This window comes from Astyanax mexicanus, chromosome 17 (assembly GCF_023375975.1).
Source record: "Astyanax mexicanus isolate ESR-SI-001 chromosome 17, AstMex3_surface, whole genome shotgun sequence".
Taxonomy (NCBI): Eukaryota; Metazoa; Chordata; class Actinopteri; order Characiformes; family Acestrorhamphidae; genus Astyanax; species Astyanax mexicanus.
The window spans coordinates 27,504,371-27,524,863 of NC_064424.1; the positions used below are offsets into that span (position 1 = coordinate 27,504,371).

Here is a 20,493-nt window from a genome sequence, read left to right on the forward strand (position 1 = left end):
GATTTTTAGGTTTTTAACACTTTTATTTTTAAGGAAATAAATGGAATTAAAAAAATGTGTAAGCAAGTGGCAACTATGGATATATTCAAACTTCTGCAATTACATTTAGTAATAGCAAAAAAGAACATAACTTAAAGTTTTAAAGATATTTTATCATTTATCTTTTATAAATAAGTATAAGTAAGTTATAAGTAAGTATAAATAAGTTATAAATAATAGAGCAGTGTGTAACTTACATTTTTAATAGCAGCAAATATTTTTCAAACAAAGATCCTTTTAGTAATGCCCTTAAATCCTTTAAGTGTGTTCACAGTTCATAAGTAAAAGTCAACTTATGTAAGCACCACCAGTGCTTGTGGAGTTTTTTTTTAACCCATTATGTGTTCATCTAAGCTTTATTTTGTATGAGTCTTAAAGATAGATTTCAAATAGTACTCCAGCCGTTACATAGAACACTCTTTCTCTCCTTTCAAATTATGTTAATATCAAAAATAACCTACTGTGAGTGGTTGTTTTACTGATTTTAATAATAATTAAGCTTTTAGAACAAAATAGCGAAGGGGTCACTTCTAAACGGGCATGCGGTTCCAGCTCGGGCACATACTTCCTGCATGGTTGTTGTTTGCAGTGTTCTGGGTTAAACTTGTCTACTGTTATTGGGCTGTAGCGGTAGTCACCCGAAAAAACACAAACTGTGGTTGGTCTTTAGCTTGGTTATTGTGACCTTAAATGACCCTAAACACAATCCATTGCAGTCATGAAAAAAGGAAATAAACCCTTTACTGATGCAGGAGGACTGTCGTTTAAGTAAATGTTAGTAGTCTGTGCATTACTAATAATTACTTATAGTATCAGTTAGTAATTATTTCACACATGGTTACTTGTTTAAGGAAATCCCACACAACCGTTCACTTGTGTACACATACAAAATATTAATTTTGCAATACGCGTCCCTGAAGATCACCTACTGCCATTATAAGTCACTCTATGATAGTCTAGCATATCAACCCGTCATGTTTAATTCCTGTCAATTAATTCCTACTTGGTGCATCTATTTTTTAAATAAAAAGAGTATATGGGGAGAAAAAAATGCCTGCTTGCAAGATAAAATACTGGATCAGTTTTTAGTATCTAAACAATTAGTTTTTAAACAATCAGTAAATTGTTTGTGATGTGCATCGTGGCATATGTTGGACCCCGAAGCCACGAAGGACATATGGAAAGCATGGAGCTGCGGATTGGATGGGATGTTTAATTTAGCATGGCTTTAGGGAGAGGGTCTCGTGAAAAGGGGGACACCATATTCAACACACCAAGGGGGTCAACAAGGGGGCAAACATGCACACAGCCACACAGCCTGACTAACAGGTAATTTCTAGCTGGCAACAGATGACTGTTATGAAGACAACTTGAAGGAGTGTGAATTACAGGACTGTTTATTTTAAGGTGTGTGTGTTCTAAGAGAGAGCCAACTAGAACATAGCTGTGAGGCATTGACAGAAGGCCCAGGGCAGGAACTTGTCATCCAGCCGCTGGCTGAATCACATGACTAGTCATGCCCCACATTGAAGAGTGGGGGATGCTGGGGAGTCCTGATCCGTCAGCTGACCTACTAACACACCTCTGACTTTCTCTCTCTCACACACACACACACACACACACACACATTGTGCTTTGTGGAGAGAATAAGTTATTTTGTTTTTAGAAAATGCCTGGTGTTTATTCAGTTTATTTCAAAGGTGTGTTTCGATTTGGTTCAAATGGTATTCCATAGTGATCCCAGTTTTGGAAGATCATTTAAGTATGAAGCAGCTACTTAGCAATACCGTAGAAAACACATGGGATGCAGTAGAAACCACCTAGCAACACCACAGAAGCCATGTATAAAACTGTTGCAGCTATCATGATCACCTTGCAGCATTATAGCACCACTTGAAATGGCAACCAGTAACAACCATAGCAACCTAGCAGCAATATTGCAACCACAATTAATACCACTGCAACCACCTACCAACTTTTTAGCTGGAATTAAGCAATGCTGTAGCACTCATCTCTGTATGTAGTACTCTAGCAACCAGTTTATAACACTAAAGTATGTTGAACAGCTGACCCATTTAGAGAAATCTAAATGTCTGGTTGAAAAGACAGAAGTCAGCATCAAGAAAAAATACAACACTGTCTAGCAACACCGCAGCACATGTGATACCGTTGCAATATTGCGACACCACAGCATCCACATTGGATGCAATAGAAACCACTTAGCAGCATCGTAGCAACCACTTAGGATACTAAAGCAACCACCTAGCGACAGCACAGCAACCACGAGTGAATCCATTACCATCCACCTAACACCTTAACACCATAGCAACCAATTGATATAAAGTTTAGCAACTGCCGAGCAACACCACAGCAACCAACTGTAATGCCACTGCAGTAATCACTAAAAAACAACTAAAACCTCTCCATTACAACCCTCTAGCAACCATAGCAACTTTATTGCAACATCTTAACAACGACTAAACAAAAGGACCCTGGCTTTTTTTGGCCTGATTGGACGTTCTGAACGAACTCACTGCTGCTCAAGGTTAAACGCAGGCAAAGCTTCATCTCCTGACCTCAGACTCAAACTGCCTGCCAAGAACCTGCATGACCGAGACGACTGGAGCACATTTAGTGTTCCAATCTGTTATGACTCACGATGGGAGACTGAGAGAGAGCGATGAGGGACGGAGGGAGAGCTATAAATGAAAGTGATAGAGAGAGATGGAGAAGTCTTTGGGAGGGTAGGAGTGAGGGAAGACAGAACCATAATGAATATAAAATAATTGGACCTTTTTTTTTTTGGCTTAGTATTGCAGCATATTGTGGACGGGACTAATGATGCAGTGATGCACAGCTGGACGTGACAAGACTGTGCAACCAGCTGTCCCAGTTACTAATTAGATTTGTGTATAAAAAGGGGGTTTTGTATGATTTATCCACTGTAAATATAAACGCAAACTGATCGTAGCATAGCTGTTTGAGCCAAAGCAACAGAAATTATAACTGTTTAGTTATTTATGCATTGTCCATGAAGGGATATATTTGGGTTGAGGTTTGCCTGTTGGGTTAGCAAAGAAGTAAGGCATTGTAATATTGGAATTATATTTGTGTGTGTTCATCTTGAATTGTTCCTCCGTATGCCATCATAACCTCTGAACTTGTCTTGTGTTGTCTGGTACCAATATGTGAAAAGCAATTATGTAAGTTGTGAGAAGGGGCCTCAATGAGCATCAGTCAGCCTTGGGTGCCCATGCCGGGCTGAGCGTTTTTTTTTTTTTATATAATATATATCAATATATCATATGTATATACAATGCTACATGTTTTAAATTTTACACAGTATTTATCGATATAAACAATATTGTCTCATCTTTTCATGTTTTCTTAAAATCTCTATATATTGCCCAACCGTACCCATGACCCTGTTGCTAGTTTACCATTTGTCTTACCTTAGAGCTCTTTTGGTAGGTTCTTGGCACTGCATAACCTGGAAACACCCCACAAGATCTGCCACATGTTTTGAAGATGTTCTTAAACATTCATCGGCCATCACAGTTCACTGTAACGTCACAGTCAAAACGCCTCAGATTCTTATGCTTGCCCAATATTTCTAATTTGAACACAACAGCTTAGTCTGTGATTTTTTTTTGTTATGAATGGATGTACTGTGATTTTCATTTATTTATTTTATTTATTTATTTCTTTTTACTACATTTTACATTTTAAATTTATGTGTGTTGTAGGACCAGGCGCGTGCCCAGGCAGAGTTAATGCGAAGGCAGGAGGAGCTGGAAAGGAAGGCAGCAGAGCTTGACCGCAGAGAAAGGGAGATGCAGTCTCTCAGCGCATCAGGAGGTGAGAACTAGGCTATACAGCACCAATAAGGCCATAGATGTTTGCTTGTAAGCAAATAATGATATGTTTATGTATTGGCAAATTACATTTTTCGATATTCTATTGATTCTCTAAAACACGTTCTCTCGCTTGCTCTCTTTCTCTCTCAGGGAGGAAAAACAACTGGCCACCTCTTCCAGAGAAATTTCCAGTTGGTCCATGTTTCTACCATGACATATCTGTGGACATTCCTGTGGAGTTTCAGAAAACAGTCAAGATAATGTACTACCTGTGGATGTGTAAGTCCCTGCAGTTCATTCAGTTCATTAGTCTTTTTGCCTGTAGCTGAAAAATATACAGTGATATAAAAAAGAAGACCACAGGCACCGTTCTAGTTAAGTGGTGGCCGAAGTGGCAGGCAAGACAAAAAATTCAGTAAAGCAGAGGCAAAGGATGGTGAGAATAGTCAACCCGCTGACCAGCTCCAAATACCTACAACATCATCTTGCTGCAGATGGTGTCGCTGTGCACCGTTCAACTTTTCAGCGCACTTTGCACAAGGAGAGGCCGTATGGGAGAGAAATGCAGAAGAAGACTTTTCTGAAATATAAAAATAAACATACCTTCAATCAGAAACCAGACTCTCAATGGAAGCTATAGGAAGGGTTTAGATGCTGTTATTTCTGCAAAAGAAGGATCTACTAAATATTGATGTAATTTTTTTGTTTTGGTGCCCAAATGTACGCACCTGCCTAATTTTGTTTAAATAATTATTGCACACTTTCTGTAAATCCCATAAACTTCATTTCATTTCTCAAGTATCACTGTGTCCATCTGCTATATGATATATTTAACTGAAATTGCTGATCTGAACATATGATGATTTATAAAAGAAAATCATAAAAATTGCCCAAACTTTGCAGATAAAAGTATCCAACACCACTGAAGCACTTTAATTGTAACTATTTAAATCCACCTGTTATACAACTGTTTGTACTGTGGACCAAGGGTGCCATCATTAAATTGTATCAAGTTTTCTTGTAACAAACAGAAATCTCTGCATTTTATAACATTTCAGTGGGTCCCTCCTAAAGACCAGCTCCAAATTAGATCAGATCTAACTCAATTACCCCTACTGCATACCTTCTTCATTACTAAGCCTAAAATTGACTAGTGTTTTTTTTCTTGTCTCCAGTCTCTGTTTAGCTGAAATAAACAATTAATGGCTCAGTCTTCAAAGACAAGGCTGCAGTCATCTTTGTTGTAATACATTTTTCACTTTCTAATTAGCCAGACAAAGGCATGGCATCCAGACACAAGATTAAGCTCAATCGTCAACAGCACAAAGGCAACCCTCTGTGGAAAATCCTTTTATTTTGCCTCGGATTAATGTCTACTTGAGTGACTTGTTCTCACAGGCCCAGTTCACGGAACCTTTATTAGCAAGATTTCCCTCTGCAGACGGGGACAAGCTCAAGCTTTGTGCTATAGGCCAGTGGTCCCTGGATGCTGAACACACACAGTTAAAGTGGTTCAACCACTCAGAATTACAAAAAAATGTAACAATGTTTCAAAGACACTGATACAAAATATTGGGGCAGTGATGGGAATCAAGGGTTGCCAACAACTACTACTAATACTACACAAGTTTAGCTGAATTGTTTACCTCAGTAAACCTACACGTTATTTGAGATTTGTCACACTAATGATTGTAAAATGGTGTCAAATCTGGAAAAAGGTCAGATCCTGTGTTTAGCTTTCTAGTTGTTTATACATATAGTGAAGCTCTACTATCCCCTTCTTACCCATCAATGTTGTGATGAGTCTGGAATCAACCATTCACTGTGAAAATTTAGCTTAGTCAATTGATCCAGCCTGCTTATTTTAGAAATATCCAGGTGGTCTTGGGAAAACTCTTCATAGACAGTGACTGTAGCAAAAATTTATCCCACACCCCAACGCCTGAATGTAGCTTTGCAGCAAACTCGCCACCTGTGGCATCAGCATGTTGTCTAGAATCCTAGCTAATGTGTACGAATTAGGAATGACTTAAGTGGTAACAAAGGTGTTTTTAATGAAGGCTTTGATTGTACTCTGTGCCACGTTATCTAACATTTGCAGGGCTCTTCAATCTGGCGCCCTTTAAACGAACCCTGAATCAGTGCTGGGTAGTCAAACTACTGAAGACTGGCAAAAAAAAAAAAAGACCTCTTTTTCTTTGGGTGAAGTGGGGAGCAGATGACATATTATTCCCTGATTTCTGTAACACAGCACACTGTTCGGCTTTAGTCATCACATTTAAAGCTGAATTCCACTCTGAGGAGAGTCTTGAAGCATGCTGTGGTCTTGTGCTTGTGTCATGTGACCGAGGGTGACTGGTTTTTGGGAGAGGCTGGGGTGTGAGCTTGTTTGAGTTGAGCTTTTTGTGTTGGAATGGGTGTGACATCTAAGACAGATAGGACAAAAAATGGCAGTATTTTCTTTGTTTTTTTGTGAATACCCATAATAATTAATGCATTTGAATACTTTGCACCATGCAAGTTGGACCACACAGATGTACAAATGCGTACACACAACTTGCTACCATGTTTAATGCCAGATGTGGGTTAGAAGGGCCTCAGCAAGACGAATCTTGTAAAAAGGCTTCCCTGGTCAGTAGTGGCAGATACTCTAAAAACAAAATAAAGCAGGATAACCTTTTTTTTTTAAATACCCTTGTATAGTTAGGTATCTCAGTACTTTTGTTCATATAGTGAAATTTCCTTCATTATCGTCTGTTTCAGGACTGATGTACCGCCTAATGGCTGATTAACTGCTGATTTGGAACATTGTAATCTTGAGTTTATTCAGAAAGCCGCCACATAGGGGTACATATAATGAAACAAAATGCCCTCAGGCAGTTTCCGATAAAACGAACTCGCTCTGTCTCTAAAAACTCATTTACCTAACAACGTTAAAGATTCAGCAGGTCTCTGTTCTGTTCTCTGAGTGTAGTGTGAGCTCTCAGCTGTTCTGTCATTCTGATCACGGTTCACAGCCTGGCATTAAAGCACCAGCTGCCTTTTGATGCACATTTACAATCCTACGCAAGTCACTACCGCAGGTGATTTGTATTGGAGTCTCCTGCAGCTGCTTCTCCTTTCATTTCACCTGTACTAAATAATTTAGCAGCCTTTTCTCTTCTGGGCATCTTGTATTATGGTAATGATGTCAGATGGATAAGGTTTAATTGCATTGTTGGTATTCTTTTTAAATGATTTCCCTACAGAACTGTGCAAAATAAATATCTGAGACCACTCTTATTTACTTATTTTCTAGTCAGAACAGCCATTATGGTCTTCATTTAGCAGGAGATGTTTCTGAGGACATTATACAGAAGGTTAGCATGCATTAACATCTTGTTAAGATTTCACTTGACTACGTAAAAAGCTAGGTGTGAACACCTGGTATGGAAATAGTACGATTGATTGACTATGTATCAGCATTGGCTGATTTCTCTAATTTAGCCAATCCTGCGAGTCAATCATATCATATATTCAAGATTTAAGGATGACCACAGCTCTGTTCTCCTTGAACACAGGACTCAGCAGTTCCTTGTTTAAGCACTAGATGGAATTACAGAGCTGGCAGATGTCTACAGGTACTTTTTATGGTTTGTGCAGGAAAGGCTCAGGTCGACTTTTTATACTGTACTGCATCTAATGTGTCACATGGAGAAAGCAGAGTATAGACCTAACAACAATAACCGGATACCCTCTCCATAGTGCATATTTTAGGCCATACACTGTGGTTAGGACAGTTTTTATTATTACAAAGCAGTAAACAGTGAAGACCACATTTAACCATAACCAAAAGTACAGCAGCAGCAATCGTAAAACTATAAAGGAATCACGTTTAAAATAATGAAGTTTTTGCACTAGATAAGCAGCTTTTTACAGCTCCACAGTTCAGTTTTGTGGCAGAATTCACATACTCTCTCTGCTGGAACTTACAGCATTTACACAGCGTTTTTTTAATGTGTAAAGTTTATACTACCACGATTATAGATGATGCCGAACATTACAGATGTTTTGCATGGTGATGCATTACCATGTTTTCCCAGATTGGTAATTAAAGCATTGTCAGCCCTGGTAAATAGGTTTAAACTTTTGCACAGTTCTGTACATGTATTCAGGTGATTTCATACCAGTAATATATCACACTGAACTGTTGTATGTGTTATTGTTCCCCTGCAGTCCACACAGGGACACTGTTCCTGAACATATTTGGCTGCTTGGCCTGGTTCTGTGTGGATCCTTATCGCGGTGTGGACTTTGGCCTGGCCATGCTGTGGTTTCTGCTTTTCACACCCTGTTCCTTCGTCTGCTGGTACAGACCTCTCTATGGAGCATTCAGGTAAGCACACACACTCCCATTTGTGTTTGCCAGCTTGTAGTAATTTAACAGTTTAAAGATGAAGCAGGTTTACTTAGAGAAGATCAAAGACAATATGCAGAACTAGAAAACAGTATGATAGATCTACAAATATTCAAGTCCTCTCAGATATGCTCCCACGAGCTTGGCTGACCTGGATTTAAACAGTTTATCCAAATGATAATGGCAGATGTGCTCAAGTGCTGTCAGACCAGGTTTGAATATGCCATTTTTACATCACACCACATATGTTTAATAGGATTTAAGTTTTGGCAACTCAAGGGCCGACATTCTCTTGTTCTTTTTTTTTTTTTTTTTTTATTATGTTTTTATTGTCATACAGAATCATACGTCATTATGGGACATTTAAATCTTTGTGTGTGTATGTACGCAGACACACACATTAAATACAAACAGTGGTCATACATTTATGTAAGTCCCCATACTTTAAAAAAATGTTTTGTAACCCCCTTCCCACCCTCAAAGACATTCTCTTGTTCTAAAGCCATTACATTGCTGTTTAACCAGTATCTATCAGCCAATTTTATCTGTTGGCATTTGCATTATATGCAGCTACACTACAGTACACTACTTTCCTCCAATAACGCTAACGGAGGACTCAACACATTACAATACTTAAATTTAAAAATTTAAAAAACAAAATAGCAGGGGTGTGTTGCATTGCCTAAAATCTTTTTTTTTTTAGTCTACCCCGAAACATGACCCTAAAAATGCTTTCTATTATAAACAAATTCTGTTTATTAAATTTAATATCATTTCACCTCTCAAGCTGTGAGCTACACAGACTCCCACTCTCATTTGCCTGCCTCTACAGAGCCTTCAGCTGTGATGTGACAAAGCCAACACATACAAGGATTTTACACAAGACAAATACTGTATTTTTCGGACTATAAGGCGCACCGTATTATAAGACGCACTATCAAAGAACGCCTATTTTCTGCTATTTTTCCATACATAGGGCGCATCGCATTATAAGGCGCGTTAAGTGACACTAGAAAGGGTGCCTATATCAAAGTGAACAGGGGTGGCGCCATGTTTCCCTTCCCCCACCGGGGGTGGTCGCTTGTCGGTGGAGCGTCTCAGTATACAAATCTAGCTATTTCAAAGTCAAACGAGTGCTGGATATTAATCTACACAGATTCCTCTCCTGAAAACTGTTTATTTGGGTGAGTAACGTGCTTCAGTTTATTTACAGTAAGCTTAGATTTCCAGATGTCCACTAAGGCTTGCTGCACCAGCGTTAGCATAGCTATCCGCTAGCACGCTAGCTAGTCACCTAAACTAGTAAAGTTAACCCAAACTTAAACGACAGCGTTACACTGAGTAATCCTGCGTGTTCTGGTAAGACAGTGAGATATTAGCTAGCGATTCGTCCCCCGTAGCTTGTTTTAACACGGTAAACAAGCAGATTACAGGCTGATAAAACTCACCTCTGAGAGAGTTAGCGCTTAGCATCTAGCTAATGCTAGCCAGGCAAAGCAGCACAGACTTACAGGCCGATAACTCACCTCTGAACGGTGAACGCTTAGCGATTATCATCTAACTCTAATAATACTGCTCCAGCAGTATTAAAAGTGCTAAATTTAGAAAATACTGATCTCTGAACAGTGAAAAAGCTAGCTAGCTAAGCGGTTAGCATCTAGCTAATGCTATTGCTGCTCCAGCCTCGGAGCGGCACGGCTCTGCACGGAGTGTGTGTTTACTGCTCCTTACACCTGACGGGTAAAATTTAGATAATACTGATCTCTGAACAGTGAATAAGCTAGCTAATGCTATTTGCTGCTCCAGCCTCGGAGCTGCACGGCTCTGGACTCTGTATAGCACTGAAACTGTATATAACGCTGCACGGAGTGTGTGTTTACTGCTCCTTACAACCTGACGAGTAAAATTTAGATAATACTGATCTCAGTGAATAAGCTAGCTAGCTTAGCGGTTAGCATCTAGCTAATGCTATTGCTGCTCAGCCTCGGAGCTGCACGGCTCTGGACTCTGTATAGCACTGAAACTCTCTATAACGCTGCACGGAGTGTGTGTTTACTGCTCCTTACAACCTGACGAGTAAAATCCATACAAAAGGCGCACCGTATTATAAGACGCACTGTCAATTTTTGTGAAAATTAAAAGTTTTTAAGTGCGCCTTATAGTCCGAAAAATACGGTATACGTGTAATACTAGCCTAGTATGAACAGATTGTATGTTTTTTTTATATATTAACTGCTTATAATATCAATAATATCTCTTCCTCTCTGTTTTTCTCTCTTTCTGCAGGAGTGACAGCTCTTTCCGCTTCTTTGTGTTCTTCTTTGTTTATATCTGCCAGTTCGGAGTGCATGTATTACAGGCCATTGGCATCGCCGGCTGGGGTGCCAGGTGGGAATACCCACACCTGAATGAAAGTTTTACTTTAAATTACAGTTTCTGGAGTAACTTTATTGAAATACACTTATTCATATGATCTGTGTTTGTGTGCAGCGGTTGGATCTCGGCATTGACAGGCTTGAATACGAGCATTCCTGTCGGAATCATAATGATCCTCATCGCTGCTCTCTTCACTGCTTCTGCTGTTATCTCCCTCATCATGTTTAAAAAGGTAAAGCTGTCTATAGATCTCAGTTTTATCTAAAAAAAAATAAGATTTAAAAAAAAAAAAAACTTTTATATCTGCAACTTAAATCAATCAAGTATTTTTTTTATTATTATTATCTGGGACAATTGTTATCTAAGTTTAGCATCCTAATAGCACCAAACTAGGCTTTTCAGTAATTTTATTGACAATACTTCTCTACAGAGACTAGAAAAGCTGTGTGTTTCAGCGTTAAAGAAGCTGAATATATTCATTAGAAGTGGGTGTGCACAAACATTGTTATAGAGTATTATATTTATAGCATTATACATAAAACATTTGTATGTATTCTTGCAGGTCCATGGGCTGTATCGCACCACCGGCGCCAGCTTTGAGAAAGCTCAACAGGAGTTTGCCACTGGTGTCATGTCCAACAAGACAGTCCAGACCGCTGCGGCTAATGCAGCCTCCAATGCTGCCCGAGGAGCCTTTAAAGAGCAGTTCTGATTGGCCCAGAGAGAACAGAGTCCCATTCTCTCCGTCCACGACACTACTCCTACTCCACCCACCCTTTTATTCCTTTTAAAAATACTCACATGACTCGTCAGTCATTCGTAATACCCACCCATTTCTGATGCAGAGGATTCCAGACTCCACCCCCTTTCTTCATTGACTTACTGCACTCCAGTGGCTGACAGAGACTTATTCTTTATTTCTCCTCTCCTCCAGTCTCTCAGCAGGTGGTACACACCTGAGTATGTGAGCTTGAGCATTAGTGTGTGTCGGCAACGTATCTTTTTGCACACACTTGTTTGTGGTGCGAGAGTTCATTATCGTGCATTTGGGCCTTTTTCTGTCATGTTCAAAAAACAAACGAGTCCGAAAAGAGACAAAAAGAGTGCCCTCGCATACATCACATCAGCTCATCCCACCACAATACATGCAACACAACACCTCCTCCCCCATTCCCGCAGGGCTCTCATTGGCTGAGAGGAATGTCCGTGGCGCACTGCGCCCAGTAGGAGATTCCGATGTCGCTCTTGATCTCCGATTCGCCTTACGTTCACGTTCCTTCTTTTCTGCTCTTTCCGTTACCCCTGAAACACCTTTCCTGGCTCTCAGACATGAGCTGATGCTCTTCGGCCTCCTCACAGTCACGTCTGCGGCCGGAATGTTTGTCCGGCCCGGAAAACCCGCAGGTGACCCCCCTCACAGAGTTGCAGGCCTTTTATGCTGTTCCCCTATGCCTGTGTGTGTGTGTATATATAGATCCCTGTATTGCTTACACCAGTGTTTCCAGTTTAGGTCCTGGAGTAGCCCTGTCCAACTGTCCACCTCTTGGATCAGGAAGAGCTGGAAAACACTCAAATGTGCTGGACAGGAATAGTTCAGGACCAGAGTAGGAGAGAGCAAAACAAAACTGGCTTAACATGTATAAGTATATTGGCTGATTTCAAACCTGTGAACGTTTCTGAGCGCCTCCGGCCTTGTTCTTCTTTTTTAAATCAACACAACTTTGGAATGGAACCGTGGGAGGGGGCGGGAGAAGCGCGTGTAATCCTCAGGATATTGCTCGTAAACGTGCATGAGAAGCTTGCTATGTCCGCCTCAGCTGTCCGGTCCAGCTTTACGGGGTACAGGACGCTTGGTGAGAGGAGAGAGGGCCGAAGGGGAGAAAAGCGCGCGTTTCAGTAAATGACACTCTTCGGCACAACGAGATCAAGTAAATTCAATATGCTCGACATATGTGGGTGTGTGTATAGTGTGTGAGTGTATGTATAGTGTGAGTATGTGTGAATAGTGTGTGTGTGAGATAGGGAGAGAAAGGGGAGAATGGTAAAGGAAAGTTCCAGTGTTTTTAAACTAATTTCTGTCTGCTGCATCTGTATAATATATTCAACACATGCTAGATCAGAGCTAGGGTGTTAATTTGTGGAGAGCACATTTTATCATATACAACCCACTAGCTAGTAATCTTACAGTAACCAACCTATCGTTTCAGTTGAGCTCACATTTAGCTCACTAGCTTACGCTTACCACAGTAGTCTAGGGCTACAGTGTTAACTTGAGGTTAGCTAGTGTTTTAACTCATTTAGCTTGTTAGCTCACAATTACAGCAGATGGTCAGGGCTAGGGTTTTAGCATGTTGATTCAGGGCCAGGGTGTTAGCTTGGTTTGCGAATCAGCTCACAGTAACAATATTAGCTAAGGTTTTAGCTTGCTGGCTTAGGGTATTAAACTGTTGTTTATTTACATTTACTATATTCATTCAGAGCTACATGGTTAAAAGGCAGGCTAAGGGCAAAGTATTATCTAGCTCGTCAGCTCTTGGTTACCATGTTAGTCTAGAACCAGGAGGATAGCAGGCTGGCCTAAGGCTAGTGGAAGCTAGATGTTAGCATGTTAGCTCAGTTATTGTGTTACTTTACATTTAGCATGTTAACTTGCAGTTAACGCGTTCCCTCAGTGTTGGTAAAGTTTTTATTGTAATGTTGTTTGAAAACCAGATGCAGCAGGTAGAGCTTATCAGGAAGAGCACTGAAACATCCCTTTAAGTGTCTGAGTGGTTGATTTAGCAGTTAGCATTTAGCGGTTAGCATCACAGAAGCGAGTTCCAGCCATGAAGCGCTATCTGGTCTCTGAAGCTGTTTAAACAGACCTACTTTTGCTCTTTTTTCTTTTCTAAATCCTGAATGGCTGAAACCTTGTAGCCTTGGTGACCGTCACCTAGAAACAGCCAAGTCTCATGATTATGGGATGTAAGCGTATCAAGACTGCTTTAAGCGTGTGGATCCTTTAACTGTTCAGCAGTGCTGTGTGTGTGCGCGCGCGCGCCTGTGTGTTATCCTTATTTTCCTTTTTTTCTGTCTCTTATGTCTTGGAATTTTCTTAGATCAGTTAGCTTCCCATCCTGTTCCCACCTTCCAGTATGTGTGTGCGTGCGTGTATAAGTGTGTGGGTGGGAGACAGAGTGTGTGCGAGTGTACGTGTATGCAAGAGAGATGAGCCACTGCAAGTCGTTCTTCCTTTTATAAATACATTTCAACAAAAATGGCACCTGAATGTTTCTGTTATATATTCATATTTTTTTCGTTTGATTAAAAATAAGGAAAAAAAACAAGAACAGGAATCAACATGGAAAGTTAGACAGATATAATAGATGATATGATGATGTGTGTGAGTGTGTGCGTGCGTGCGTGTTCGTGGCTTTAAGTTGTACATTTTAAATTGGATGACACTAGTAACGTAGTTGAAACTACTGAAGAGAACCTGGCAGCGTTGTTCCAGAACGGAACCCAAGGGATATTTGTATATTTTGTAAAATTGACGAGTGGTTGCCTGTTGTCCTGAATTTCATTGTACTGTACAAATGCACTCTTGTCTCCCCCGCAGTCGCATGTTGAGTAGTTTGAGTTTTGTATATTTATTGTATTAACACCAGAATAAAATTAAAATAAAAAAAATAATGAATAAAAAAAATTCAACTACTTCACCTGCGTTCTGTAGTGTTTCACATAGGATGGAGGGGTTTATGTCAAAGCCCACGGTTCTGCAGTTCTGAATCACAGTGGACTATGATTATTCCATAGAATTGGAATATTCTGCAGCAGCAGAATTGATCACCCGACCTTTACTTGATCAAGCAGCATAAAGTCATTTGCTTAAGACAAAACTAAAGGCAGAAAGACCCACAAACCAGCAACAACTGAAGACTGATGACTGCAGAAAAGGCCCGGCAAAGCATAACAAAGGAGAAAATCCAGTGTTTGTTAAAGTCAATTGGGTTCCAGATTGCAGGCATTCATTGCCTGCAAAGTATTCTGAAGAAAGTATTAAAAATTAACATTTTATTCATTTGTCCAATTACTTTCGAGCCCCCTGAAATGGGAGCGTTGTAGAAAAATGGTTGTACTTCCTAGTAGGACATTTTTGTTCAACGCCTTGAATTAAACCTGAAAGTCTACACTTCAATTACATCTCGTGTTTCATTTGAAATCTAGTTTGGTGGCATGCAGAGCTTAAATTATGAAAATTGTCACTGCCCAAATATTTATGGGCCTAACTGTAGATATCAGTTTCCTTTTCATTTTGTTTCACTTTCATTTCTGAATAATTTGAAATCTAAACTAAAGGCATCTCTTTATATTAGTGCTGCGTGTAGCACCAAGTATCTCTACCTTTTCTATTTTGTAACGCTAACATTTGCTAAATCTGAGCTCTGCTTCACTGCTCTCCTGAGCTGGTGTTTTTGTGTTAGTATGGAAAGGGAGGAAACTGGCCCATGCAAAGGAATGAACAGTGTGATGCTCTTTTAAATAGAAGCAAACCAAATACATCTCAATTACTCCACCTGAATACAGATTAAATAAAGTAAAATCCTGATTGGATGAGAAATACTTATAATACCAATAAAGGTATGCTTAAGATTTAATCACTGTAGAATTAATTGATTGATGTGCTGCTGCATGATCTGGCATATAAAGTATGAGCTGAAAAGAAATATTAACATTTCGCACAAACTGATGTCATGAGGGCACAACTAATGCAATGATTATTAGTCATATAACATCTTTAACAGTGGCCACATAGTTCAGCTATTGTGAAGCTTTTTATTAAATGACAGTTTAATACAGGCCCGGTTCCTTTCAAATGTTTTACACCAGCGCCCTCTAGCGTTTAAATCACCCAGAAGAAATAAAGGCTTTTCCTTCAGTATAAATAATCGCATTAGATGGAGTGACTGAATTCCTAAAGGCACACGAAATATCTAATGTAGAGCAGGATGCAGCTTAATATAATTATCAAGGGCTTTATTTCATGCCTTAGTATATTTTCTTCTGGCCTCAAGTATATTATCTTGTTGCCTCATGGTATTATGTGCCGCCAGTATATTATTACCTTGTGGCCTACATTGATTATATTGTGACCTCAGTATATTGTCTCCTACCATCAATCTATTCTTTTATGGCCTGAGTATACTATTGTGTGCCCTCTTATATTATAGTGTGCCCCCAACAACTTATTTTGTGGCCTCAGTATATTATCTTACTGCCTTAGTTTACAGTGGCTTGCAAAAGTATTCTTACCCTTTTCACCCTTTTCACCTTACAATCACAAGTTTCAATGTATTAAGACTTTAAGTAATATGCCAACACAAAGTAGCTCATAATTGTAAAGTGGCACGAAACGATACATGATTTTCAAAATTTTAAACAAATAAATGTCTAAAATGTGTGATCAAAAGTATTCAGCCTCCTATATCAATACTTGGTAGAGCCACCTATTGCTGCAGTTACAACTGCTTTGCACATCTAGAGACTGAGATTTTTGTCTCATTCAGGTTTGATGAACAGCAATTCATCATCCTATCAACTAAAGAAACGCATCTCCACAGCATGATGCTGCCACCACCATGTTTCACAGTGGGAATGTTGTGTTCAGGGTGAATGAGCAGTTTTACTTTTCTGCCACACACAGTGCCTTGCCATTTAGGTCAAAATGTTCAACCTTGGTCTCATCTGGCCACAGCACCTTCTTCCACATATTTGCTGTGTCCCCTACATGGCTTCTGGACAAATTCTCCCATCTGAGCTGTGGACTTCTGCAGCTCCTCTATAGTGACCATGGGCCTCTTGGCTGCTTCTCTGACCAGTTCTCTCCTTGCTCGATCTGTTTAGGTGGACGATCGTGTCTTTGTACTTTTGCAGTTGTAGAATACTTTTTCCATTTTTGGATGATTGATTGAACAGTGCTCCTTGGGATGCTCAAAGCTTGGTGATTTTTGTACCGTAACCCTGCTTTATCTCTGACTAAGGGCGTTTTCACACCAGCACTATTTGGTCCGGTTAAAACGAACTCTGCTCCGTTTGTAACTTCAGTGCGGTTCGATTGAGAAGGTGTAAACAGTAATCGCACTCGGGTGCGGATCAAAAGAACCGGACCGAGACCAGCTAGAGGAGGTGGTCTCGGTACAGTACCAAACGAACTCTGGAGCGGTTCGCTTTGGTGAGAACGTGATCCGGTCTCGATCCGACCCAGCTATTAAACATAGTCAATTTATTTGAGCTAAACGGCTGATAAGGCGCAGTCTAAACTGATATATTAGCCAGATAAAATAATTACCACTGCTAAGAACAAACGCTGTGTCCATGCGCGGTCTGTGTTGCGTTCATTGCTCACGGCCGTGTAACTCTGTTTAATATGTTTACATCTGCGCTGCACATAGAAACACTGTGTTTAAAAGTGCAACGTTTCAGCGTTCAGTGTAAAAAACACATACATGCGCTGGAACACAGAATCTTCTCGCTATATTTACTTTTTTTTGTAGATGTATATTTACTTCCACGCCAGACCACGCTCTGGCCAATCACAGGACACAGCCTGCTCGCGTGTTTATTGGTGCGCATTTTGGTGCGTTTACATTTATGCCTGTGTGAAACCAGACTAAACAGAGGGAGAAAACGCTCCAAATAAACGAACTCATCAACTGATTCGGACCAGAGAAACGAATCCTGTAGTTCGTTTCTCTGGTCCGAATCAGTTCTCACCAATGCGAACCGCTCCAGAGTTCGTTTGGTACCTGTTCTTTTGATCCGCACCCGAGTGCGATTACTGTTTTCACACCTGCTCAATCGAACCGCACTAAAGTTACAAACGGACCAGGGTTCGTTTTAACCGGACCAAATAGTGCTGGTGTGAAAACGCCCTAAATTACACACAGCTGGACTTTATTAACTGATTAACTAACTTTTAAAGGCAACACACTAAAAACTGCTGGGTTATTTTAACTACTCATCTGCTGGGTTATGAAATGTCTAACCCATTATGAGTTATTTTTATGGGAACTGGGTTATTTTTGGGGGGATTTGGGTTGTTTTTTGTGCAACTCATGTGCTGGGTCAAAATCTGGCAAAATTCATCAACCCAACATGCATCAGTTGACCCAGCAGCTGAGTTGTTTGTGCTTGGACCGTCATCACGTTAACTCCTCCTCCACCATTTCGCGCCCAGACAGGCTCCAAGCTCCTTCAGCAGCTCGCACATGCTCGAGAGAGACTGATCATCTTTGAGGTAAATATTTAATTCACGGTGTCTGTGTTGTGTTACATAGCTAGTGTAAGGACCCCAATTCCCACGTTATCATTAACTATCAACTTTATTTCACTGTAAATAAACTAATTAGGGGGAATACTGCTAACTGGTTTGCTAGCCAGCAGGCTAATTTGCTAGCTCAGCTTAGTTAGCTTAGCTTTTTCGTGTTGGTCTTTGCAAACAACAAAATACGTTCTAAACTGTAAAAAAGCAAAGGTAACAAGTTAAATATTTTTGCAGCTCTCTGTTTTTTTTCCCTTCAACTCACTTCATTCTTGTTCTCCTTTGTGTGCCTGTGTGTGTGCCTTCCTTCCTAACTCTGGCTAGCCTTCTGACAATTTCAAATTAATCTTTTAAAAATTTTCAAATTAATCTATAAAGATATTTAATTTTGATAAAAATACTAAGAAAACATTTAATTTGTCACTTTAGAGTGCCTGCAGTGCAGCGAGGCCTGTGAATTTTCTGTGAATTTACTAAGGTGCTAAGTGTAAGCATGTGACACTGCTTACCTTCTTTAATGCTGTCAGTCCTTCTGCCTGCTCTAAAGTGCGATATTATTGCTATTATAGCTATATATATTTCTTGATTAAAAGAAATCTAATATCAAGTTGTTTATTTTTATTAAGAGGGTTAAACCAAGAAGTGTTAGCTTTTTTTATGTAAAGTAATTTTGGTAATGGAGCTTTTTGTAGCTAATTAACAGAGCAGTAAAGTTTGCGTATAAAAATAACATTTTAGAGAATTATTTTTTTTATTTAATGCCCAGCTCTATACCAACAGTGCATGGCATAGACCTGGTTTATAGACTATAATAAAAATAACCTAGACATTTTCAGTTAATGAATAATCATTTAAGTAATTGCAAATATGATTCTTAGTTTAATATTCTTTATTTAATTTTTTTTCTAGAATAAATCTGCCCTAGTTGTCAGTGCATCATTCTGTTTTGTAAAAATAAATAATAGTGTATGTATTGTTTTCTATTTTTGTTTTTCAGAGGAGGGGATTGATGAGGAAAGTTTTCTTCTTTTAGATGAGGCTACCATCAACCAGTTGATACCAAGAGCTGGACCTAGGCTGAAGTTCCTCCAAAAATTTAGAAACTTTGTACGTAGTTGTTGGCATTGTTATTGTTGGCATTCAGTTATAATAAATTTCAAGGCAGTGCCTTGTAAAAAATACATTATTGTTTAGGTGTTTATTACATGACATATAGTTTATAGCAATTTATTTCATGAAGGGGTGTTAGAATTAATCTGTAATTTCTGTTAATTTCACCAACCATTTGGATAGATAACTGAACAAATGTATCGCTGGTGAAACAACCCAGAATTTAAATAATTTGACCCAGTATTTGGGTAGAAAAAATAAATAAATTACATAGTTGAAACAACAAATAATTTTAATTAATTTGACCCAGCATTTGGGTAGAAAAATAACAAATTATGTAGTTGAAACAACCCAGTATTTTAATTACTTTGACCCAGCATTTGGGTAGAGTATATAACAAATATGTGTAGTTGAAATTACCTTAATTTGCAGTTAATTTGACCCAGCATTTGGGTAGTATATTTTAACTCGACTGCTGGGTTAAAATGGGTCAACCCATCTTGCTGGGTCAAATTAACTACTGCTGGGCTGGTGCTATAATAACCCAGCGGTTGGGTTGAAAATAACCCATATTGGGTTATTTTTAGCCCAACTGTTTTTAGAGTGAAATGATTAAGCTGATCTTTATGTTGGTCTATCACTTAAAATCTCAATAAAATACGTTTAAATTTGTGGTTGTGAGGTGACAACATGTAACAAAGGGGTATGAAGTATATTTATATATCATTACTGAACATACTATTTTGTTGGTGTCAATATTATCTTCTGGCCCCAATATGTTATTGTGAGTCTCGATAATCTATGTTATAGCTTTACCGTATTGTCTTATTATCTCAGTATATTATTTCAAGTAATTAGCATGTTGTTTCGCGTTTTTAAGGCAAAACTTACCTGCCCCACCTGCAATCTGCCTGTAAACACTAGAGGGAGCCAAAAGCAACGACAAGCACACAGCCAGAAAATTTATAAAAAAAACGATATATATATATATATATATATATATATATATATATATATATATATATATATATATATATATATATATATATATATATATATATATATATATATATATCTTATGTCACTGCTTATATAGATAAATAATCGCTTTTGCGTGTTTCTCTCTTCTTGTTTTTTTATATGAAATATTCTGAATATAACATTAGAAGACTAGTAAATTAATTGCTCGGGTTGAAAAGGCGGAAAGCTGGTTATAAGCTTTATCGAGTCACCGCGTTTGTGAGTTGTAAGCTCATTAGCTAAATTTGGCGAGACGCATGGAAAGATCTGGAAATCACTCAGATTCCACAGATTCTTCTGAACTTTTTTTATTGAACATAAGACCATAACAACAACAACGACGTTCTTACAACAACATTAATTGATATAAAAGTTAATACAACAAATCTGGCTCT

At 39.0% G+C, this 20,493-nt stretch overlaps 1 protein-coding gene and 1 long non-coding RNA gene across 2 annotated transcripts in view; both read left to right on the forward strand.

Annotated features, from left to right (window-relative positions):
* The window catches only part of scamp1 (secretory carrier membrane protein 1), a 39,088-nt gene extending 24,722 nt beyond the window's left edge, over positions 1–14,366 (forward strand). Inside the window, exons 4-9 of the mRNA XM_007256545.4 lie at positions 3,786–3,897; positions 4,047–4,175; positions 8,112–8,271; positions 10,579–10,680; positions 10,783–10,900; positions 11,231–14,366. Coding sequence (XP_007256607.1) covers positions 3,786–3,897; positions 4,047–4,175; positions 8,112–8,271; positions 10,579–10,680; positions 10,783–10,900; positions 11,231–11,380 — 771 coding nt within the window. The 3' untranslated portion in view covers positions 11,381–14,366. The remainder of the gene's footprint in view (positions 1–3,785; positions 3,898–4,046; positions 4,176–8,111; positions 8,272–10,578; positions 10,681–10,782; positions 10,901–11,230) is intronic.
* Positions 14,367–17,628: 3,262 nt separating this feature from the next.
* Positions 17,629–19,149, forward strand: LOC125782451 (uncharacterized). The gene is made up of 2 exons (XR_007425138.1): positions 17,629–17,944; positions 18,966–19,149. It is a non-coding gene; the product is annotated as an uncharacterized LOC125782451 (long non-coding RNA).
* Positions 19,150–20,493: the final 1,344 nt, after the last annotated feature.